We start from the raw sequence: 24,432 nt of genomic DNA, 5'->3' as shown, positions 1-24,432 counted from the left end.
GTAAGAATACTCATATGCAGGAAGGGCATTGCTTGTCCCTTTCTGCAGTAAAGTCCTATTTGATTACAATTTTTTAAAATGCAACTTCCACTTTAAATTGTAAATGTTTATATGTCCCAAGTTTATTTAAGGATATTGAACAAACCGCCTCGTTCTCTTTGATTTTCAGACCACCTATGACTCAACCATACATGCAACAACAAGCAGGAGCTCTTCCATCGGCAGCTAATGTTCAGCACTACCCTCCAACGTCCACTAATACACAACAACTAACAAACCAAATGATGGGAATGCACATTGGTGGGGGGCCAACATCTGGTCCACCACAATCAACGCTGCAAATTGGTAAGACACCTAATACAAGTTCATAATTTATTTTTATAAGAACCGTGCAGTTAATTTCAGCAGGAACACATTTACTTAGCATTTTTGATTTCAGATACAAACCTGTACTTGTTGCCTCTGTAATTACACTAGTCAACAAACATTTTCTTGCCAAACAGATTAAAGTCATTTTAGGTTATGTTTGATGCACAGATTCCAAGTATGGTATTGGTTTTGCTAAATTGGCTCTAGTTTTTGAAATAATTACCTCTAAATCTGAATGAAAACTAATGACCTCTAAAAAAATAATGAAACATGTTAATTTAGCAAAATAAACTAGATATGCCTTTGTATACACAATTACATTTTTGACATACTTAATACAGTATATTTACAGAACTAATCACAAAGAAGTCATTGAAAAATTCAAGTTTGTATGATTTCTTTTTATGCTGATGATCAGGACAATCATGTTGAAGGCTCCGGCAGTAGTCTGCCATCATGTGTCTATCCCATCTGTCCTGATACCTTTCTTCCATCACCTTTATATGTTGATGGAACCTCTCCTCTTGTTCCTCACTGAAATCGCCAAAGTTTTTGGGTAATTTTTGCAAATGGCTATGGAGATAGTGTATGTTTAGGCTCATGGTAGCACCCAAATGTTTAAAGATTAAGAGCAAGTTTTGTACCAGTTCTTTATAATTTTGTGCTTTATGGTTACCCAAGAAATTCTTGCTAACCATGCCCAGTGCTCAACCCAGAATTTTTTTTAAGCCGGGTGGGAAGAAATTGTAGGTGGGTGGCAGCCCCTGTATTGTGACCAAACTCTTTAGTAACCACCCAAAAACAGCCGGGTGGGTGCTGAAAAGTGCCGGGTGGTGCGCCCAGCAAAAAGGGCCTGGGGAGAACCCTGCATGCCATAGCTGTGCCTGGCAGAAGCTTCAGTATCAGTCATGTAACTTGTGAAATTTGAATCATTTATCAAGTTCCGAATCTGGGGTCCATCAAAGATTCCTGCTTTTAATTACAAATGTATTCGAAGCAATTACCATCCTTTTTTAGAGCTCTAACAAATTGCTTCATTAATCCCAACTTTATGTGTAGTGGGGAGAGAATTATTTTTTTTTCTTTGTCAACCATTTAAATCAAGACTTATGGACCATTGGTGTTCATGATAGCAAGGCTTTTGTAAGACCATTTTGATATTTTCATATTTTTCTTTAAGTTTTGTTGAGTGACCAATTGGAATTGATGCATAGCACTTGCCATTATGCAGTAACACAGATTTCAAACTTCGAGTGGAACTGTCTATGAAAAGCTGCCAGTCTTCTGCTTAGTATTCTGGTACTCCCATGTGGGCTAGTAGTCCAGGGATGTTACAACAGTACACAAAGTCTCCATATTCACTGAAATATGGTAGGAGTGTCACCTCTCCTCTCCTAAAGCCGTTATTTTTAACTTCCGGTCTCAGACAGTTCTTTTCTTTTAGCCTGGACGCTAAACGTTCAGATGCGTGTTTTGACAGACTTAGGTCACACATTAAATCATTGAGCTCTTAATGGGGGAACTGCTGGTTTGATGAAACACTTCCTTCATATTCACTTATAACTGCTAACTCCTGGTTTACACTCCAAACCCTGTAAATCCTCCGTGTCGGATACAGGAATATCAGGGAGTGTACTGAACACTGGTATGGGAACATCAGCATCATGCGGCACTGGTCGTCTTGCTGATTCCAAATCAGGGTACTCCCACTTGTTTTTCTTGTAACGATTGAAACCTTTTACATTCCCATCACAAAAAAAACAATCATTATGATGATTTTTGGGCTCTCGCCATACCATAGGTACACCAAATTTCAAACTTTTCAGTTTTCCATTTTTCCACTGACGTAGACACTCTACACAAGTTTTGCATACCATATAGGGGGCCGAATACTAGTCTTGGTCCCCCAGTTTAATACCAAAATATGCAAGATATGCTTCTTTCACAAATTCTGTAATGTAGCTAAGTACATTAGGGTCATTTAAACAACTTCTTCTTGAAGAACTTATATTTCTGTAAAATAAGAAAATGTATGCATAAAAAGAAAGCAAATGAAAGTTTCATGAAATTAATGCTACATTTAATATATAAAATTCAAAACATTGTTGTAAATAAAGATTGATAAAATTATGCTGTGTTAACATTTGTTGTTGGTAAAATCGTCTATTCCGATTCCTGTATCACAAGAACTAGAGCCAGTTCAATGAAACTGATATCATTTCTGGATTCAGCAGACCTGAAATACACTAAATATATTGAAAAATCCTTGGCTAGTGAAAAAAAAACATTTTTTTGGTTGCGCTGTGTTATCATTATTATCTAGTAAGAAGGTCTGTCATGTTGATGCTCTGACCACACTGCTTTCAATCACTAACCCAGAACAAAGGTGTACCTATAATGATTAAAAGTTGACAGCTGCTATTTCTGAGAAAGGCGCTTTATTAGGTATCTCAGTGCTTCTAAACTTAGGATCAGCATGTTTATCTGCATCTATTAGACAGAATGCTTAAGATATTTTGTGTAATGTGTGTCTTCAATTATGTTATTAACCTGTTATATCCCCACAGGCGCACAGAGTCCTCTTCCCCCACTTGTAGGATCGGGAGCCTATAACCCTTATTCCAACAATCAAGTCCCCACTGCTATGAATTTAACTCAAGGAATGCCACCTACCAGTTTACCACAAGTTCAACCACCCCATGCGCAGCAATTTACTGGACCACCACCTCAATCTCGCCTTCCTTCTCCACAAGGTTTTCCTTCTCAACCAGTCGCTCCACCATCAAATTATCCTCCCCCTGTATCTGGAGCTCCCCCACCAACTACATTACAAGGCCCTCCAATTTCAGCACAGTCTACTGGACCTCTTGTAGCTCAGCCAAATCATTTATCTCCAAATCAGTCCCAGCCTGCTGTTCCTGGGGTTCTACCAGGTCCTCCAATGACAGGTCCCCAGGGGCCACCACCTGCAATGCCTCCAGGCATGGGAGGATTTCCTCTTCAACAGAATGGTAAGTAGTTCTACTTGTATTTTCATATGGCTGAATAATACTGTTTTATTTTTTGTGCTTGAAAGTCTCTGTGCATGTGATTGTCCTTGGATCCTTGTTCTGAGTGGTTGAAATGGAACACACACCAAGCCTGGTATTTCTGGATTGCCAAGTCGACAGTTTAAGTGGCCAGAATGGAATAATTTAGCTCAGACAACAGAAGATATTTGCACACATTAAATAACCTTTCCTTGTATTTACTGTCTGTTTAGCACTTTACAAAAAAGTGGCCTGAGTCTGTTTTCATGTGCTTTCTTGTGTTTTTGTAATGACACAGACCCTAAGGTTGTTGTGCAGATTGTTCAACCAACAGGCATGCATTAGGTTTGAACTTCTGCACTACATCCTTGTTTCAGATCAGTGACTCAATACATGCTACTGCATGGATCAGATAACACACTCAAATTCTTTATCAGTCTCTTGTTACTATCCTCAAATATTTCCTGAAGAACAAAGTGGCATTTTCTTTTAAAATCCCATTTCATCCACCAAGACATAGACTTTAATTTAAAGGCTCATTTTATTTTAAAATGCATTTCTCTAGGCCTATTTACATGGGTTTGTTTGCTTAAAACAAATTCATATTCTTTTTGAGCATTCTTAGGAATGCAAAATCCACTAAAAGCAAGTCAGAAGGATGTTGACTACCAGTTATATGCACCTGTCATTTATTTCAGAATGACCTCAGAAGTGTCTCAGACTAATGTCATTGACACAAGCTCAGCATTCATAGTTACAGTGGCAACACTGAAGTAGGTAGTACAAGATTTTGCCTGCTGGTTGCACATGCACAGGTATCTCCACTCTATTAATTCAAGTAAGTAGCAGAAATGTCAAGTTAATTAAGGATTATGAGTTTCAGTTTTGCAGTTGGGAATTTTTTTTTAAGTTTAAACCTTAACAATGTGCCACTTTTACAGGTTCGTTTGGACAAGTTAGAGCTCCACAGCCTGGATATCCTGCCGCTTATCCTCGTGCTCCAAATTATGGAAGCCAGCCTGGTCCTCAGGGTCCTCCAGGTCCTCCTGGTCCCCCTCCTCCTGCACAGAAAAGACTGGACCCAGATTCTATTCCTAGTCCTGTAAGTGTTTCGTATGTATTGATATTAATATATAATAATTTTTTATATACTAATGTTAGATAGATATATATATATATATATATATATCTAATAAAAAGCTTAATATATAGATGACATTGCAGAAATGTAAAAAAGGTATAATAAAAATTTGCAGGGGTTCATGTGCAGTAATACACTACTCATATGGGAGACCTCTTCTCATATGGGAGACCTATCTCACTTCTTGGCAATGTATTATGACTTAAGGTTTTTGATATAGTTAGTATTTGATGGGTTTCATAAGAAATTTTTTATTTTGATAAATGTATGAAGTATGGTTTTCCTAAACTGTGGAAATATCCTGATTTCCAGATGCAATGTTTCTTTACTTTTCAGGGCTTGATCAGTCTGAATAGTTGGAAATTTATTGCAGTGTGGTTGATCCAGTGTGTGAACCCAACTGCATTGCACTTGTATAATATACTAGTTCCTGTGTTTTTGCATCCCTAAAATACACTGTAATTTATTTTCTAAACTCCAATATTAATCCTTTTTTTTTTAGACAATTCAACGCATGCTATCTTAACTTCTGATATCTTCCTCTTGTTATAATCAAGGGTGGGGGATATAACACTGTACGCTTTTTCTGTTTGTTATCCTTAAACATTCTCTCTTTGCTGTTTTGTGGCATCGCTTCTTGTTCTCGACTTTTAAAACAATAAAGCAGCTTAATGAACTGCCACCCCAGCAGAAATCAAGGCACAGGATAGACCCCGATGCAATACCTAGTCCAGTAAGTGATTAGTGTGTCCTTTCCTTTCCTTGTCCTGTGTGTCTGTGCCCTGCGCATGCTAATTCTCCCATCAGTGCATGTAGCCTTCCATCATCCTAATGACACTCATTACTCTGTTCTCTTGTGTGGTTACCTAGCAAGTAGTAAATTAACCTCAACACGTTTTCCACATCTGTTTACCACAAGTGGTGGGCAGGATGTGTTTATTTCTGCCAGCCAATGAATATAACCTAGTAGCAGTAGCAGTATAAAATAACAGATTTGGTCCAAAAATCATCTACTGCAAAGTCTTTCTTACATGGGGGATATTGGCAAACATTTATATGTTTAATATAATGACAGGTTTAAGGCAGTGGTGTATAACTTGACACGTAACTTATTATTCAGTAAATGTAATTCTACCTAAAGATGAGAGTCTGCAGACGTACAATGGGAGATGATATATTACAGACATGCTGTAAGAAATAGCCAGACACTGCCGATATGTTTTAACATTGTCAGAGACCATGCATAACCACACATGCTTTAGGTGTCTTGGACAGGGAATGTGCTTCAGGAGACATGAGATTTGTAAAGGGGCTGCAAATATGTGCTTCCTAATGTCCCATTAATGATAAAAAGGAGAGAAATGGAGAAAGGGGACAGAACGGCACAGAAAAGTAAGATAGTGTGGGAAAAAAAGAAACCGTTTAAATTCTGGAATCAAGTCTAAAACTTTTTCCCTCGCTCACTGGAGTAAGTATTTCAGAAAGGAAAACACAGACCACTATCTGCATGGGCCCTGTTGGATGCACAATATATACACCAAAGATCCAGAAGTTGGGCATCGGGAGCTTAAAGTGCAATTAAAGTACTCCGTTTAAAATTTGGGATCAGGCAGTGCTTTATTGCAGAAAGAGACAAGTGATTTCCCCCTTCTGCAATAAGCATGCTTAGCAACCTAATCGTTTTCATCTTCTGACAAATTGCTGAGGTGCACAGGTCAGTGTAGGAAACTGCATTACCTGTCACATCCTAGCTTCCCCTATGACTGCTGGGACTGAATGAATTTTCGCGGGGGTTGTCATCTCAGCCCGGCCAATCAAGATGTCTGAAGATCGAAACCAATAAGAAACCAATAAGAGACCAATAAGAGAAGAAAATAGCAATGCTTGTGACGGAACAGGGACAGCCGAGTATAATTAAAAAAAAAGTGATCAGCCAGCCAAGGTTATTTTATTCCACTGGGGCATCACCTGTTATTGTAATAAAGGACTCACAGTTTGATTTTTAGTTTATTTCCACTTTAAGTGGTTCATAATAGTTACACCATCACATTCCCATAAACATATTAGTACTCTTACAATTAGGACATAAGAGACCCTGCATGCATCATCCTATTACATTTAGTTCCTAAAGCGGAGTATTATAGCTACCCTCCACTATACCAAACAGCTGTCACTATTGATGGAAATGTAAATCCTGGTTTGGTTAGCAATGGTTGATAGTGATGTTGGGCTGTTCATATCAATAAACTTATTTGTGTTCTGCTTTAGCAGAGTACTTGGGTGGTGTGGGGAAAAAAAAAACATGCTGAGCGCTCCTACAACACCTAAAGTCCTTAAGTTTATTACCAACACAAGCACTGTCATTTCAAAAATTTGCTAGCCAGAAGGTTTAAAAGAACAAGGATTTACAAACATTAGACATTATCTATGACATATCTAGTAATCTGTTCCTATAAAATGGCAAAAGCATTCTCTTTCTGGGTACAACAACATTTTTAGTATATTCATTGAAATCCTTAGCAACAAATTCCTGTGTGTTATTGCCATTGTGTTTTAAATACTGTTGAAAATAATTTAGTGACATTTGAACCTCCCTTCTACAGTGGTCATCTCTTCAGTGAAATTTGACCTAACATCCAGATGTACACAATGGCTTCTGTGTTACTGATGGCAGTGTAGCTGGGGCCATATGTTCTATATACAAACTGGTGCCGTGAAACGTCCATAAGGTGCAATGATAGGTGTCCATCAGTCACCATGTTGAAATGAGACTTGGCCACCGCTATGCATGTCTCAAATGTAATGAAAACATTTGAAAAAAGAAACATACATTCATCTCTTATAAGAAAAAAAAAAATCTTTTGTAGCAGCTGTGGGTATACCCCATTCTGTATGGACATAGCTCCTAGGTACGTATGCATTTTAATATATTGTTAAAATAGTTTTCAAATGCTAATTTCAGGCCAATCCATGCAATAGTTATTCAGTTTTTCCCTTTCCATTCTGTTTTTTAGAGCGATAAATGATATACCTCACTGGCTTTTTTTTCTGCCAACATTGTCACCAACCAAAACACATTTCCAATATTTACCTGTAGAGAAACCACATGAACAATCAAGATTTGTAGATAATGATCACAAAAATAGCTCGGCTTGTTCTTAGACTCTGTGGGTTTTTCCAGTGGTAGTAATAAATAGTAAATAAAAACTTAGTATTGTTGCTGCTCTTTAAACGAGATGAGGATACGGCTTTAGTGAACCATAACCATTAGTATGGTAATTCACAAAGCCTCAATTGAGTTGTGGTGAATTGCTGAGGAACGACATCTGCCTATGGTGGGTCAGTGAAGAAGATCTGCTGAGGGATAAAACTCCTTGGATTTCCAGACGCAAAAAGCCTGTTTTGCCTACTGTTGCTATGTTGCTCCTTTTTCTGCTTGACATATGTTTGCTTTATTTACCTTCACACCTCACTTTTTTTACTGACACTTGTAAACTACTAAAACATCACTGAAATAGAAAAATAAATAAAAATATACAGTGGTCACTGTTAACAATCTCACGTTTCATAGGGGAATTTGTGGTTTTATCCTTACTTTATTTAAATTCTTTTCTTCAGGATGAATTTCCTCTAATACACTCTTAAGCTATGTACACATGTTAGATTTGTTGTTGGAAAGGATCTTTCCCACTCTTTCCAATGACAAAAGACTGAAAGATGCATGAACGAGCGCTGTTCATACAGCACAACTCTGCTTTGTGGAGAGGGGAAAATGAGTGAGCGGAACCCAGCTGAGTTCTCTCCTTTTTACTTGCATTGCGGTCGTTTGTCTTTCAACGTTCGTTGATTCGCCAGGACGGATCCATGAATGACGTGGGGCGGCCGCTGTACACATACTAGATTCTCTTCCGATACTAGATTTTTAGGGGAAAATGCTTATTATTCTTTCACTTACTGAATTCAAATAAATGTCTACAGATATGAACTTGTATTAAACTCAAAGAACTATATAAAAGTTTTAACTTTTTTAAAAGCAGGCTTGCAATATTGGTCAGCACATTGCTTGATTTTATTTTTCACTGTTTTTCTTAAACCTCTCCATTTTCTGCCATATAGCATTTGTTAAGTATTCATGTTGTACATGAGTTCATATTTTTAACTTGTTAACAGAAGTAATGACCACCTTATGCCAGGTATTGCATTAAAATACTGTGCAGCCTGTGTATGGGGTGTAATATCTATCTATCCTGTCTTTGCCATAGATCCAAGTCATAGAAGATGATAAAAATAACAGGAGTTCTGAACCTTTTGTCACTGGCCTGAGAGGACAAGTTCCACCACTTGTGACAACTAACTTCTTTGTCAAAGATCAAGGTACAGTGCTTTGGTGTTTGTATGTTATCTGCTAGATAATGTTAACTCTTCCTCTGCTCCCATGTTCTATACCTGTTTAATAACAATCTAAAAGGGATTTAAAAGTAGAATTCCATTTTTTTATTATTATTTAGTGGAATAAAAAAATCCCTGTTTTATTTTTTTTGCTGTACTTCCTGTTCCTTCTTGCATAGGTATGTGTTTAAAACCCTGTTATGATTAATTGCTGGCTGTGTCCTCAATTAAGAAATGTCCTTTATTTCTTTTGTGATCAGTAGGACAGCACAAGAGGCATTTTATCCTCAAGAAGCTTCAGACCGCAGTTAGTCTTACCAAAGTTTAAAAAAACATTCCCACACTGTTCAAGACATTACATAGAAAAACAATCTAGAAATCTAGGTAGACTTTACAGGTCACTGATCCTGAAAAAAAAGAAAAAAACTGCTGGAAAATAGCATTCTTTCTACACTAATAATGATGTTACCATATTCAATCCAAATTTTTTCCACATGCAGTTTATGTGAGAAGAACTTATGTGAAGTTCCTTTTAATGTAAAAAAATACTACATTTAGAAACTAAATGGATAAGCATATTTAAGTTCACGAATAAAAAAATAAAAACCTGTGTTTTGCTTAAATACTCATTTCTTATATTTTTATTATAGGCAATGCAAGTCCACGGTATATCCGATGCTCTTCATACAACTTCCCAGCCACCTCAGACATGGCAAAGCAGTCCCAGGTCCCACTTGCCGCTGTTATTAAGCCTCTGGCAGCCCTACCATCTGATGAGGTAAACATTTTTTTATAGGTCTTTCTATCAATTGCTAACACCCAAGAACAAACCTCTTATTCTTTCTAGTTTTGGATGGAGTATTAGAGAGTTAGAACCTTTGTGTTTCAATGGCTGTATGTGTTTTCATTAGGAAGTGTTCTAATTTCATTTATGTACTGATAACCATACAGGGTGTGAGAAGAAAAAAAGGCAATTATAATGTGTTCCAACCCTTTTCTTACTTTACTAAATAGTTGTTTTATTACCATTTGTTTCCCAGTTAGATAGCTTGCTTATACTAATGATCATAAATATAACTAAAAAATAAGCCCCATGCCACTGCCCTATTCTGTTTTAGTATTTCTATGTATAGGAGCTCAATATTTAATTGTTATTAAAGTAACATATTGGATGATTTTTTTTTTTACACATTTTTCTTGTTTAATACAATGCTGTACAAGTAACCATGCTTTCTCCTGTCTGAATTTGGAAGTGTTTGTGCATACACACTATTGGCTCAGATTTACAAACAGAAATCATAGAAAGATTGCTCCTATTTTTTTTTTTGTAAACTTTGCAAATCTTGTTTTCCTTGTCATGACCACAGTGTTGTAGCAAAAGGAACTGAAAAGGTCTAAACATTAAACTAAACATTTTGTTTTTGTAGTGAATAGAATATAATAGTGGGAAAAAAACAATTAACTGATTGAAAAATTTTAGAAAAATGTACTCAGACTTGCCTCTGTAATAAATATTGCTGTATGTGTTGTATATTATGCACCTTGACATCAGAGAATGAAAATTTAATTTTCAGGGTGAGTGCAAAGAATTGTGTGTTGTGTATGTTGCTGTGGACACCATGTAACAGAAGTACATTGTATTTTGCTTAGACAGCAATAACATTACACTCTTTAGTTGGATGTGTTATTTCCTTCACTGTTGTAGGAGAAAATTTTTTTTTTTTTTACTAAGAATATTGCTCTGCTTTTGCTTCCTCAAAAGCTGTAACTAATAATATCACTCTCTCTTCCTTTGCATTGTAGGCTCCCCCTTGTGTGGTTGATCATGGTGAGACTGGACCTATTCGCTGTAATAGATGTAAAGCCTATATGTGCCCTTACATGCAGTTCATTGAGGGTGGGAGGAGGTTCCAGTGCTGCTTCTGCAGCTGTGTCACAGAAGGTGAGTTTCTAATTTTTCCAGAACAATCACAGTTAGGCTGCACACACGTTTGATAATTGTCGTTGGAACGGATCTTTCGGGATCCTTTCCAACAACAAAAGACTGAAAGATGCAAGAACGAGCGCTGTACATACAGGGCAGTTTTGCTCTATGGAGAGAGAAGGGGGAAAACGATAGAGTGGCACCCCGCTGTGCTCTCCTCCCTTTTTTACGATCATACGTCATTCTTGAATCTTTCAAGACAGATCCATGAACGACAAGCGCTGAACACACGCCAGATTCTTGTTCAATATCAGAACAAGAATCATCTGACATGTCCGTAGCCTTAGGTGTACTGTTTTTTGTTAAGAAAAATAAAATAAACAATATAAACATTTTGGCAGCTTCCTTCTTTCTTTGATCTTTGTTTAGTGTGATTTTAGAAAGAGTGTCAGCTTTATTATTAGCACATGGACAAATTAATTTTTCAACAAAAGTGTTCACATTCTGTGGAGAAAAGGACAGACATATAAAGGCTTGTTCATATAGACGACTGTGGTGAGGTATGGTTTCTGCTTCACACACATGTAAAATGCAGCCACCTGTTACCTTTCCTAGTGGTTAACATTCAGAAATGGACAAGCAGAAGATGCAAGTAAGTAGCCTCTTAGAATGTGAGAACTATCACCAACTCTTTGGGGCTCTACTTTAAACTGATGTCACTGCATGCAATCATAAATTACTGGAACTCTCTATTGTTTCAATAATAAGCAAAATCAGGTTGCAAATACTTAGCGGCCGGTAGGCAGTGCAGCCACCCTGCAACTATTTGCTAGGCATCTGTTTAAACCCTTAGGGTGTTGGTTCTTTAAAAATGAAACACCTTTTACAGTAGATGCCTCATATTTAATTTTTAGCTCTGTGTAAACTGGGAAAAGCAGTAAGCCAATCACACAAGCAAGAAATTAGTCTTATGAAAGCGTTTTTTTTGTTTGTTTTTGCAGTCTTAAAAAAAGTAGAGCATCTGCGATTTAAATGAATAGAACATTTTAAACCCGGTAAACAGAACAAAAATGGAGGCAGTATTAACTTTAGTGCTATAGAACATTATAAGAATCTAATGTATAAAATCAAGGATACTGCATCCTGAATTTTTAATACCTCCAGCTGAGATAAGCTTCCTGTTGGACCAGCAGTTCAGTATAGGAAAAACGTTCATGATTGTGTGAAACAGTGGGGAGATGTAATTATGTGATGCAAAACTGTTGTAAATAAATGGGAAAAGCATAAGTATATCCACTCCTTCCTCTTAGAGGTATGATTACTGTCACTTGTACAAATTGTTTGATTTTTTTTTTAAATGTTTTGTTTCCTATCTGACATATGTCTCCTGTGTTTTATCTTCCAGTGCCCCCACACTACTTCCAACACTTGGATCACACAGGCAAGAGGGTGGATTGCTATGACAGACCTGAGTTGTCTATGGGAACCTATGAATTCACAGCAACTGTTGACTACTGCAAGGTAAAGCCATTTTAGATAACAGTCAAATTGTTCCCATTAACAATAGCAGCTCTCCAGTGGTTGTTATGAGAAGAGCTGTTTTATATTAGAATAAAAAATGTAGTGCATTGTAGATAAGCCCTATCTGGGTTTTTATGTTCATATTTTTTGTTTGGGAATTTACTCTGCAAGGGAATGAAAATCTGAGGTCACTTTAAAGTTGAACTCCAACTATATCACCCTTTAGGTTTGGCAAAGTGGGCAAGGCTTAAAATCTGTCAGGTTTTATGCTCATGTATAGGTCTTCATAGGAAAGATTTCTACTTTTGCTTCTTTATCTGGAGACCGGTGGATTTGGGACAGGATGTAGGAATAATCTTAACAATGGGAAGTTGTCCCCTCTTGCCAAACGGTGAAAAAATTAATGCAAAATGTGTTTGCTGTTGTGAATGCTGTTTCCTGTTAAACTTGCGACAGTGATTTTGACTTCACTGGTATAGTAATTTTAGCCAGTGTTCTCTCTGGAACTTTCAGTGCTAGAAGAATTGTAACTACTATAGTGTATTTGTGAATTGGAAAATGCTGTGTTGTGCATTTTATTCTTTATTAAGTGCATATTTTTCTGATTTTTTTTTTTTTTTTGTTTTTTTGTTTTTTTTTTGTTTTAATGCTGATATTTTGTGGAAATGATTTTTAAAGACAAATATTTTGTTTGTTTTTGCCACAGAATAACAAATTCCCAAATCCTCCAGCTTTTATTTTTATGATTGATGTGTCCTATAATGCTGTGAAGAGTGGGTTGGTAGCGTTGGTCTGTGAGGAGCTGAAGCAACTAATTGACTACTTGCCCAGGTGAGTTAAATTACAGTAGTTCATAGGATGCACATACAAGGGTACAAGGGTATTTATTTAAGATAGTTTAAATTTATTCTGAAAGCAATCAGTGTGTGTTTAAATTGGGAACCATTTTTTCCATCAAGATATTTATTGGATCCTTTAAGAAGAGAATAGGCTTTATCTTGCAAGTCAGAGCTTGGCCCCACCTCCTGTACCACATGATTGGCCAGTGAGTTTGTGCATCACAATTGGCAAGTTGGTACGGGGAAAGGCAGTGCAACAGAAGCTGATATTTGGATGTATGGCTGCAGTGTGTAAATATTATTCTTTACACCTGTGCAATACTTTACCTACATATAGCAGTTACAAATATTATTGACGGTTGTTTTATCTAGGGTGCAGATGAGACAGTAATTGTGAAATGCTTCTGTTAAAACATTTTTAAAATAAAAACTGTGTTTTTTCTAATGTTGGATCAGTTTATGACAAAGTTGTTTTTGTTTTGGCTAAGCTTTTCTATCAGATGACTGAAATTGATATTAGACCAGATATAGAAACTACCCTTTACTTACTTTCTTGACTTTTTTTTTTGCCTTTCAGGGAAGGGAACATGGAAGAGTCAGCAATACGAGTAGGCTTTGTTACCTATAACAAAGTACTTCATTTCTACAATGTGAAAAGCTCTCTGGCCCAGCCACAGATGATGGTGGTGTCTGATGTGGCCGATATGTTTGTCCCTTTGCTGGATGGATTTCTTGTAAATGTGAACGAGTCTAGGACAGTCATCCTTAGGTAATAAACATTTTATTATGTGTTATTTTAACATCCGCTAGTATGTTTTACTAATGTTTGATGTTTCAGGTGACAATCATGTATTTTGTCCACTCTTGGTTACCTGGGTGAAAGTAGGCTTACTATGCACTACTCTTACAAACCTCTTCTGTTCTGTGTACATAATATAGTGTATTTTTACATTCAACTCATTAAGCCATTTTATTAAAATAACATCTGATATATATTTGCCTTCTTTGGGCATCACCTCATCTTTCTTTTGTTTTTCTTTTCAGAATGCTTTACTACATCTTTGTCCTCTTTTCACTTCTTAGAATAATTCTGTCCATGCACAATGGACTGTTAACTTTCAAACAAATACTCATAAGGGGGAACTAGAATAATTGATGTTTCTTCTGTTATTCACCCATTCCTTTCAGCAAAAGCCATTCTTTTTGTGTGAAAATGGACTGTAAATTCTAAATAAATACTCATATAGGGAAACCTCACTGATTTTGATCACTTTTGATAACTGGCTAGTTCATCATTGTTTAATGATAACCTACATTCAGCATAAGCTATTCATTTTGTGTAGAATACATTGAAATCTATTTAGAATCCATGCCTTGAGTAATTGCTTTCATCTAAAAATTACTGTTCTTCCTTTGTTTCCATAAGCTTACTTGACCAGATTCCAGAACTGTTTGCAGACACAAGAGAAACTGAGACAGTTTTTGCCCCAGTCATTCAGGCTGGTTTGGAAGCATTGAAGGTGAGATTTGTCAATCTGTTTCAAATGTTAGGACTTTTCTTCTCAAATAAATATTTTTTAAATGTAAAAGTAACATTCATATTTTGTCTTGTTTAGTCTGCTGACTGCGCTGGGAAGCTCTTTGTTTTCCACACCACTCTTCCTATTGCTGAAGCTCCAGGGAAAGTCAAGAACAGAGATGATAAAAAGCTGCTTAATACAGATAAAGAAAAGGTAATGTTTACTGAAGGATATTGTACATTTTAAATGTTTTTATAATAAAAGAAGTATTACCATTGCTGCATGTGTTTTTAGAATCTCTTGGTTGTTCCCAGTGCTCTGAATATTCTTGCAGTTTTGTTTCCTGCTGCTTGCTTAGTATATAAGTATTATATAAGAACTGGTTTCCCAATTCCAGTGTTTTTTATTATCCATATTGCATAATGGGGGTTAAACTTTCCTGAAAACTTTTTGGATGAAAGGTTTTTGCAATATATACTGTTGAACGTTAGGGGTATCATCCATCACTGTACACTTCTGCAGTTTTTACTTTTTAGTGAGAATAAAACTCTGCAACCTGTTTTTTTTCTGTAGACCTTGTTCCAGCCTCAGACTACTTTCTACAACAACCTGGCCAAGGATTGTGTTGCCCAGGGCTGCTGCGTGGATCTTTTCTTATTTCCAAATCAGTTTGTGGATGTAGCTACACTTGGCGTTGTACCTTTCCAGACTGGGGGTTCAATTTACAAGTATACTTTCTTTCAGGTAACTAAATAATCTTCTGCTTACTCTACATATATTGCGGATGTATCAACTTGCCTCTGCTGTGTATTTATGGTACATTTGGAATTATTTGTCCTGCATTGTCTGCTAGAGATGTAGACATCCATGCTGCTGTCAGAAATGGACAGAATTTTTTTTACTGCCTGTACCCATGTGTACAATTTCCTAGTTATTGATTTTTTTATTGATTTCTAATATTTAAAATTATTTATATAGAATTTATTTTCATGAAAATGTTTTTCTCTTTTAGATGGAGACAGATAGGGAGAGGTTCCTGAATGATCTTCGTAGGGATGTTCAGAAAGACATTGCATTTGATGCAGTTATGAGGGTCAGGACTAGCACTGGTGAGTATATTGGTTAACAAATGCAATTCACATAATTGTATTTTGTATGACTAAGCAGAATTTTATGTTTTAATGATGATTTTTCTTTTTGATCAGCATGTTGTAAAACAGAATTGCAATAGTATTTTTTTTTTGTTGGCTTTAATCAACTTAGACCTCTTAAACAATCGATATGGATGCTACCTTTTACAAGGCAATGATAACAGAATTGCTTTTTCTTCTCTCCAAGGCGTTCGAGCAACTGACTTTTTTGGGGCTTTCTACATGAGTAACACCACTGATGTAGAACTGGCTGGGCTGGATTGTGATAAAACCATAACTGTGGAGTTCAAGCATGATGATAAACTGAATGAGGACACAGGAGCCATTCTGCAGGTACAGTTCATACCAACATTTACATAAAATGAACAAAATGGAGTTTGTAATGATACTAACTTGATAGAGTAAAAAGGCCCTTTATTAGCCCTCAGTACTGTATATTCCTACTGTACATATTGTTTAAGATCACTTATCTACCAGTATAGATAAAAGTGGAGGAGAACACTGCTGCATCCATAAAGTATTACTACTTCCAAGCAGAATTTTTACAGGGCTACTTTAAGGTTCCAGCCTCTTGGCATTTCTTTGTCATTTTCAACTTCCTTCTTTATCCTGTTAAAGTTAGCAAGTGTTATGTTTGAGCTAGTAAACCAGATTAATAAACTCGTAAACAGTGCGCCAGTTTTAGGGGTATTCAATATGGAAATCTAGTGTTGCACTACTGAAAATGTTGAGGGACTACATGAATCATAATGCCACTGAGCAGGTTAGGTGTGACCCCTTCATAGTGCTCATTTTTAAGTGAATGCCTAACCATTACAGTTACTGTTCATAACTTTTTATTTCCTATAAAATGTTTATTTTATTGACCTACTTGGTCATTTATTTGCCATTGATATTCATATTGGTTTCTACCTTTAACTTACAGTGTGCTGTCCTGTATACCAGCTGTGGAGGGCAACGTAGGCTTCGAGTACATAACATGGCACTCAGCTGCTGCACACAGCTGGCAGACTTGTACCGAAATTGTGAGACTGACACTCTGATCAACTACTTTGCCAAGTTTGGTGAGTACTATGTGTGCGTTTCTATACACATTTGTACATTGTATAGTAGTGTGCAACCTAACTCTCCAGCATCTAGGAAAAGGTGGAATATCAACCCTTAAAAAAAAAAAAATAACCAAGCAGAGTAAAAAAAATGGAAGCTTTATCTTCACTAAATTGTCCAAGCTTTTAGGGTTGCCAGCTTTGTTCATTAAGGTTTGCGTTGACCCAAAACAAGATTCTTAAAGTAGCAAAACATAGTAAAAATCAACAATTGTTGAGGTTCAGATATGTCACAAACACAATACACAGAAATAAGCGAATATTTATTGTAAATATGTTAGGGTTTTTTTTTTCCCCCTACCTGATCGCCAACTTTGCCTTTTCCTCATTTACAGCTTTCCGTGGAGTCCAAAATAACCCAACAAAGACTGTTAGAGACTCCTTGGTCAACCAGTGTGCACAAATCCTGGCATGTTATCGTAAGAACTGTGCAAGTCCTTCTTCTGCTGGTCAGGTATTGTCCAAAACACAGTATAAATAGAATATAGTCAGAAATCATATTTCATTCTAGTTGAAACATGGATTTATCTCCTTGTTTTCTTCCAGCTGATACTCCCAGAATGCATGAAGCTGCTTCCTGTCTATCTGAACTGTGTACTGAAAAGTGATGTGTTGCAGCCTGGTGCTGAAGTGACCATTGATGACCGGGCCTACGTGCGACAGCTTGTTTCCTCGATGGATGTTGCAGATACAAATGTCTTTTTCTATCCTAGGCTGTTATCATTTGTAAGTGTATTTTTAGTATATTGAGCTATTCACTGACCTATGACTACCAAAAAAAAAAGTCTGAATTGTGTGTTTTTTTTTTTTTTTTTTACACTGCTAAGCCCAATAATGTTTTTTTTCACAGTCTAAAATAGATCCTACAAGTGATTCTCTGCCCGTAGCTATCCGTGACTCCGAAGAACGTCTCTCCAAGGGTGAAATATATCTGCTTGAGAATGGTTTAAACTTATTTATATGGGTTGGTGCAAATGTGCAACAGGCTCTCATTCAAAACCTCTTTGGGGTGTCTTCATTCAGCCAGATAGACTCTACTATGGTGAGTTATTGCTTTATTCGTTTCACAATGAAACTGAAAATATTTAAAAATCAATAGGCTTGCTTTATACATAAAGTTTGTAATTGTAGTATGTATTATAAAGCCCATTTTTTTAATTGAGCAGATTGGGGATGGGAACAAACTTTTGTAAAACTTTTATTACAGGACCCTAAATTTATTTTTCCAGTAACACTCAATACAAAACAAAAAGCTATTTTTAGATGAATCAGGGAACAGTTATAACCCCATAGGTCTCTTTTGGTTTCTAAATGACAACAACTACCCTACCTTTTTGGTCCTGCTGTAACAGGGTGAACTCTTACCATAGGGATAGTGGGGAAAAAGGGTATAATCCTCTGTTGGGTTTTATTTGTTGTCTGTGTCAACACTGGGGGGATGGGACAGTCTTTGTTTGTCTTGCTATCCACTGTCTTCCACAGAGTTATTGAATAGGAATAGAGGGAAATATTCCATCAGGGATCACCTGTTCAACAGACGCTTTGAGATGTGTTCTGTGCCCCTTAATTCATATGATTTAATGATTATCTCCATTTTGTTTTCTTCTTGGCAGAGTGCATTACCTGTGTTGGATAATCCAATTTCAAATAAAATGCATGCAATTATCACCATGTTCAGAGCCCAAAGACCTCGATATATGAAGGTAAGGAGATGGTTTGAGGTAGCTGCTGTTACATGTAATTGTTTTGGTAACACTTGACAACTGTCTGACCGTTTTTAAATCTATCAATTGTATCTAAATGAAGAGTCTAGTTTTATTAATTTATGCTTTTACTGACTATGCAACATAAAACAGTTTCTTTTAGGTCTGCTAAAACAGCTATAATGTGCAATTGTATAATTGACTAAAATAATGAGATCAGGTCTTCATTTTAAAAAGTTCAGATAAACTTAAAGGAGATTATTCAATCACATTGTAACATGTGTGGTGAGTTTTGGAGGGATAGATTGGGGTAACAGATGTTTTAGGAGGCTAGCCATTAAAGGAACCGGATTGGTTAGATCTGAGATTTGCAGTCACTGATCAGCATTGCATGACAGTCAAGCTGCTAGGTTTTTCAGAAGGAAGTCCTCAATGGCAGACTGCATTTCTTTCATGGCATGGTTTCCTTTACAAAGCAGGTTGGAATTGCCAGCCGCGAGCTCTGCCATTGCGGAGATGAAAATATTATACAGGTTCATTGTTACTAGCACAGGCATATGCTTTGCAGAATAGACATTTGCCGGTTTCTTCTGCAATAAAGGACTCTCTTGGTCGCATTTGTTTAATGTTAGGATTTAGTTCCAATTTAATACAATACATTCTGAACGTAAATATGAAGTATATATTCAGGCTGTAGAAAAAGGAAAAACATAATGCACCTTCAGCATTGTACATAACCAATAGCAGGTAGGACACCTATATTTATTACCAATATGTTTTTTTTTTGTTTTTCTTTTATAGTTGCTGATTGTGAAACAGGATGACAAACTCGAAATGTTCTTCAAACACTTGCTGGTGGAAGACAAGAACCTGAATGGAGGGGCTTCCTATGTAGACTTCCTCTGCCACATGCACAAGGAAATCCGACAACTTCTTAGTTAGAGATAAGAGTTGGTGGTTATCACCTCCAGTGACATTTAAAATATTTCGCTAACCACCTTGGTCTTTTAACTATGCTACTACAACCAGGACACCCAGCAATGAAGGACAGTTAGGTTTTTCTTACTGATTGCCCCTTCTTATCTTTATTTCACATAATTCTCCCTTCCAAATTCCCCTTTGTATCACACATCATTTTTATTGTAAAGATGAAGCTAATATTTAAGGATTAACCGAATGTTGCCCTCTTTGACCAAATTGTCCGCACTGGGGAGCACAAAGCTGGTCTTGGTTGGGTTGAATGTAGAGTTGCCTGCTGAGGAGAGAAGTTAAACACAATACACTGGCTATTATCTGTTTGCGTTGGTCTGCCTTTTGGCGAAAAGCTAAGAAAAAAAAAGTTTATATCACATATGAACTGACTTGGACAGTATATGAAGAGATCAAATTACCAATATGTCAGAAAAACATTATTTTAAGATAAACAAGGTTTTTTTGTTTTTTTTTGTGCCGCACCTGGAAACTTTTGGGTGTCCTTTTGTTTTATTCAGCGTTGTCATTGAAGCAAACAATAAAACCCATAAGACCATGCTGTTTAGATAGAACGGTTTTAAAGTTGTCACCCACAGTCCCTAAGATTAAAAAAAAAATATATTAAAGGAGGATAAGCATGATCATGGTCCATAATTTCGGGCCGAGCAGAAATATCTAGCCCCTTTAAATAATGGCGTCTGGCAATACTTTATTTTTCTATAAATAATTAAATCATCCATCTTTAATGCTTGCTTAGAGTTGACATCATTTGTTCTGTGTGAAGTTGGTTTACAGATGGGATTTGGTGCATTTATTCAGATAATGACTTTCCATTTCTATGTTCTGTTTTCATACTGCTGCCTGAGCTGATGTCCAGTGTTTATGTGGATAAGCTGGCTATCAAGTATAAAACCATAGTAAAATAGCATACACTATCATAAAGCATGAACAGTTAGATCAAGGGAAGACTTGACAAGCCCCTTCATCCTTCTCTTGTCTTTTAAAATCTTTTGAACCTACTCTGGGGACAGGCTTTCTTTAAAACCTAACTGAAGCCAAATTGAGGGTTAGAAAGTTTAAACTGTGGTGTCCCCATTTAGGAGATATCCCCTGATAGCAATGGCTCAGAGGCCAGAAAGGCAACAATTTTTCCAAGGCATCTGGAAAGGTTTATACATTTTGAGAGAACCCACCTATGGTAGTCACACAGTTCTTGTCCATTTCTACTTTCAGATCTACAAAAACAGCGTTTGCTGAAGTTGAGCTTTAAGGATAATTCGGACACACTGCGGTTATGAGCACTGATAATGTCTCTAACAATAGGTTGCTTTTTAATTAAGCAATGCAAAGGAAGTATGACTATGGTAAGCATTAAAACCTATGGAAACCTAAAGGAATCCTTTTTCCTGAAAGATAATCTGCTGCTGGGTTACTATGGGTTATTATGCTTTGCATACTTCTCTGTCCCTTACTAAATAAGCCAACTATTTGTGGAACAGTAAGGGTTTATTTTTGGATGATTTTGTTCTGTCTTTTGTGTTTTTTTTTTGTTTTTTTTTTCCTGAGCAAGATGATTACTATTTGTGTATTTTATTTTAGTACTACTCACTTAAACCAGAAAATGAAAGACTAAGATGGTAGCTGCTCCTGCTTTCGTTTTTATCCCTCTCCTGAAAGAGTGGTTATATTTGTTAAGGACACTGGAGTGTCGACTAGCCTTAAAAGACAGCATTCCTTGGCCTGGTTCTTTTCTCAGATGCAGTCCTGCATGTTTCACTCTCTGCAGAAAGTGAAGGATGATGATCTCTGAGAGTGAAGCTGCAGCCTCAGACGGAGACCTTTCACAGCAAGACGCTCTGTTATCCCGTTTAGTCATTCCCAATGGGCGACTGTCAGTATTTTCTCTGATAACAAGCATTAAAGCCACTCAAGCACTTCAGAAATTGTAGACTTCATCCTAATGCTTCATATTTGCTGTGTTGATTTTAAGAGGGAACCAATATAAATTATATACATACATTAAAACCTTTCTCTTTGTGTGTATGTGTGTGTTTTGCCAATGCCTCTTTACATTTGTACAGAAATAAAATTAAGAGATTATAATTCCCTTCCCTCGTGTTAGCTCTTATCAAAGCCTTTTTGGGACCTTGATAATCACTTTTTAGTGTCTACAGAAAAAAACTCCATTTATTAGATATCTGTGTTTTTTAATTTATGCATTGAAGATCTTTTGAACACAAAAGTGGACATTTCTATGTGAACACCCCTTCAAAGTGAGTTAAGGGTTTTCATATAGAGATATTAGACCAATTATGTTACAGTACACAAAGATATTATGGTCAACAGTTTAGTAAAGGCAATTTTCTGTTCAACTATGAATGTACCGTGTGCTAAAAGTTCTTTCCAAAAAGACATGAGTTATTGAGGAACATGAACAACCGCTGCAGACCTCAACTAAACACATTTTAGATTAATTTGGAACACTGATTATGCAGAATGTTTTCTACTCCAACTTCACAAATGCTCTTTTGGATGAATGGACACAAATTTCCACAGACTTCCAAATCTTGTGGAAAGACATCCCAGAAAAGTGTAGGCTGTTATAAATGCAAAGGGGCTGGGGTGTGGAATTCCTGGGATGTTCAAGAATTCTAATGGTCCAGTTTCAATATGCTCACATTATAATGTGTGCCATTGTGGATCGTTTTATGAAAATGCCAGTAATCTGAGAGCTGTGTACATCCCTTGGCTTTTATTTCTTTACTAATCTGTAATGAGTATGCAAAGCATGAACTCATATGCATCTTATTTGGTATCATTGACTCAAAGTATTTACTAAGGTCATTGTGAAGCATTAAAAGCAGAAGCCAGTCAGATAGTGCCTGCCTTATGTCTTAGTTATAGAATTTCCTCCATTAACTAGCCCTACTGTCCCTGGTTAATTTCTTTCATTCATTGGATTTCAGTTAGGTCAGTCATAAAGGCTCAGCAGTACATTGGGGCATAATGCCATAACATCTTGTTTTCAAGAGCCTGTGAACATCACCCTCTGGCCTTCACATCAGCCATGATATGCCTGCAATACATACAGAAGAACGAATCTAAATGAACATCTTGTTTTCAAGAGCCTGTGAACATCACCCTCTGGCCTTCACATCAGCCATGATATGCCTGCAATACATACAGAAGAACGAATCTAAATGCAGTTTGTGGATCTAAAATAAGTGATCGTATTCAAACAGATTTTAAATTAAAGAGTACATTAGCATAGTAATTGGAGGGGGAGAGGCAAAATTTAAGCAGATTAGAAAATGTCATTAACCACTGCTTTTATAATGTGCTTTGCTATGCAAATTTTTATTAGTCTTCAATTTGTTATGGCTGCTTTAGTAGATTGGTAATTCTTTTGGGTGTGTGTGGATTTGTGTGCCTTACCTAAAACATGAATGCTAAACTATGTTTACATTTTTTTTGTTTACAAAAAAAAAACATTTGCTGTTGAGACCTATGATAGTCACTCACATGTGACATAATTTTATTATCTGCTTTTCTGGTCATATTTGAAACGGCTTAGAAGATTAATACAAATGTAAAAAAAACCCTACTTTTTTTTTAAACAAATATACAATGAATTTCCCCAAAGCTGTTCTTGCATACATTTGCAAGCCCTGTATCCCATTGAGATACCCCTTGAACTACATTCTTCTTTCCAGAAGAAAAAAAACAAGCTTATTCAAAAGTCACCCACACCACCTTTAAGGTGGCATTGGCAATCAAATGTGTAACTGGAGGCTCTTAAAATAAAAAAAAAAAATCATTCCTACCTATTGTGACAGATGTGTACTTTTAATGATTGGCCACTAGGTGGCAGAACGAGTTATTGTTTTAATAGGAGATCTATAGAAAAATACTGTAAGACCATAAAATTCACTAAAAGTGAATTTTTAGAGTAATTGACTGGGGGAATATATTATAAATAAAGCCCTTTGTGTGTTGTCTACCAAAACATATATAGTGTATCTACCACGGAATTGCACATGGAATGGTCCTATTCGGAAGCTTCTTCACAGGTTCTGTGTATATATTCATGATTTATTTTAATAACTAAAAATATATGCACTCGATAATCACACAATATATTCCTTTGTAATATAATAAGAGACGGACTGAATGTGCTATAAGGGGTTTTGCTTGGCTTGATATATTTATATATCTATATATTTATATGATATATATATAAAAGTACCTTATGATGCTCAGTAGTAGCAACTTTTAAAAAATTGGGGGCGGGGGACAGAAAAAGTATGTTTCCAACTCTGACCAATACTCCTCTTTATAAATCCTGCTGTTGGTTTTATGGGTCATGTTAAGTGACAGGTGCACTTTAACACTTGGCAGTACACCTACTGCAAACCTCTAAGCTTTCTGAGATAAAGAAGGGCTTTTAAGCATGATGTATGTGGGCAAAGGATACATCGCTAACCTGCTTTCTTTTTACAGACCAGCAGGAATGAATATACAAAAGATGACGATTTAAAATAAAATCTGAATTTGTTTTCAAATTAACAAATGCAAAAAAGTTTAGATAAGAGCAGTTGCATACCTCCTAGCTTTAGAGGATTAAGCTGACTTTTAACAGTAATTATAAACATGATGACCCCAATTGTATTGACCATTATTATTACATAGTATTTATGTAGCTCCAAAATATTACACAGCGCTGAACAAAGTCCATAATCGTGTCACTAGCTGTCCCTCAAAGGGTCTC

The 24,432-nt window shown here is 36.4% G+C and overlaps 1 protein-coding gene across 5 annotated transcripts in view; it reads left to right on the top strand.

Moving 5' to 3' along the window:
• SEC24C (SEC24 homolog C, COPII coat complex component) overlaps positions 1–21,770 on the top strand; it is a 31,680-nt gene extending 9,910 nt beyond the window's left edge. For 2 of the 5 annotated variants that reach the window (XM_072424942.1, XM_072424939.1), the window contains 21 exons: positions 170–345; positions 2,937–3,380; positions 4,340–4,500; positions 5,204–5,272; positions 8,802–8,913; positions 9,579–9,706; positions 10,732–10,870; positions 12,258–12,373; positions 13,080–13,204; positions 13,790–13,981; positions 14,639–14,732; positions 14,829–14,945; positions 15,306–15,476; positions 15,745–15,841; positions 16,071–16,216; positions 16,809–16,947; positions 17,325–17,443; positions 17,536–17,715; positions 17,840–18,031; positions 18,603–18,692; positions 19,494–21,770. In XM_072424942.1, the coding sequence (XP_072281043.1) occupies positions 170–345; positions 2,937–3,380; positions 4,340–4,500; positions 5,204–5,272; positions 8,802–8,913; positions 9,579–9,706; positions 10,732–10,870; positions 12,258–12,373; positions 13,080–13,204; positions 13,790–13,981; positions 14,639–14,732; positions 14,829–14,945; positions 15,306–15,476; positions 15,745–15,841; positions 16,071–16,216; positions 16,809–16,947; positions 17,325–17,443; positions 17,536–17,715; positions 17,840–18,031; positions 18,603–18,692; positions 19,494–19,634 (3,148 nt within the window). In that variant the 3' untranslated portion in view covers positions 19,635–21,770. The remainder of the gene's footprint in view (positions 1–169; positions 346–2,936; positions 3,381–4,339; positions 4,501–5,203; positions 5,273–8,801; positions 8,914–9,578; positions 9,707–10,731; positions 10,871–12,257; positions 12,374–13,079; positions 13,205–13,789; positions 13,982–14,638; positions 14,733–14,828; positions 14,946–15,305; positions 15,477–15,744; positions 15,842–16,070; positions 16,217–16,808; positions 16,948–17,324; positions 17,444–17,535; positions 17,716–17,839; positions 18,032–18,602; positions 18,693–19,493) is intronic. The other 3 variants (XM_072424943.1, XM_072424941.1, XM_072424940.1) reach the window with 2 other exon arrangements.
• The last annotated feature ends 2,662 nt before the right edge of the window (positions 21,771–24,432 follow it).

This window comes from Pyxicephalus adspersus, chromosome 10 (genome assembly GCF_032062135.1).
Source record: "Pyxicephalus adspersus chromosome 10, UCB_Pads_2.0, whole genome shotgun sequence".
NCBI classification, from domain to species: Eukaryota; Metazoa; Chordata; class Amphibia; order Anura; family Pyxicephalidae; genus Pyxicephalus; species Pyxicephalus adspersus.
The sequence above is the reverse complement of the archived record's forward strand: the minus strand, read 5'-3'. Positions and strand labels throughout refer to the sequence as shown.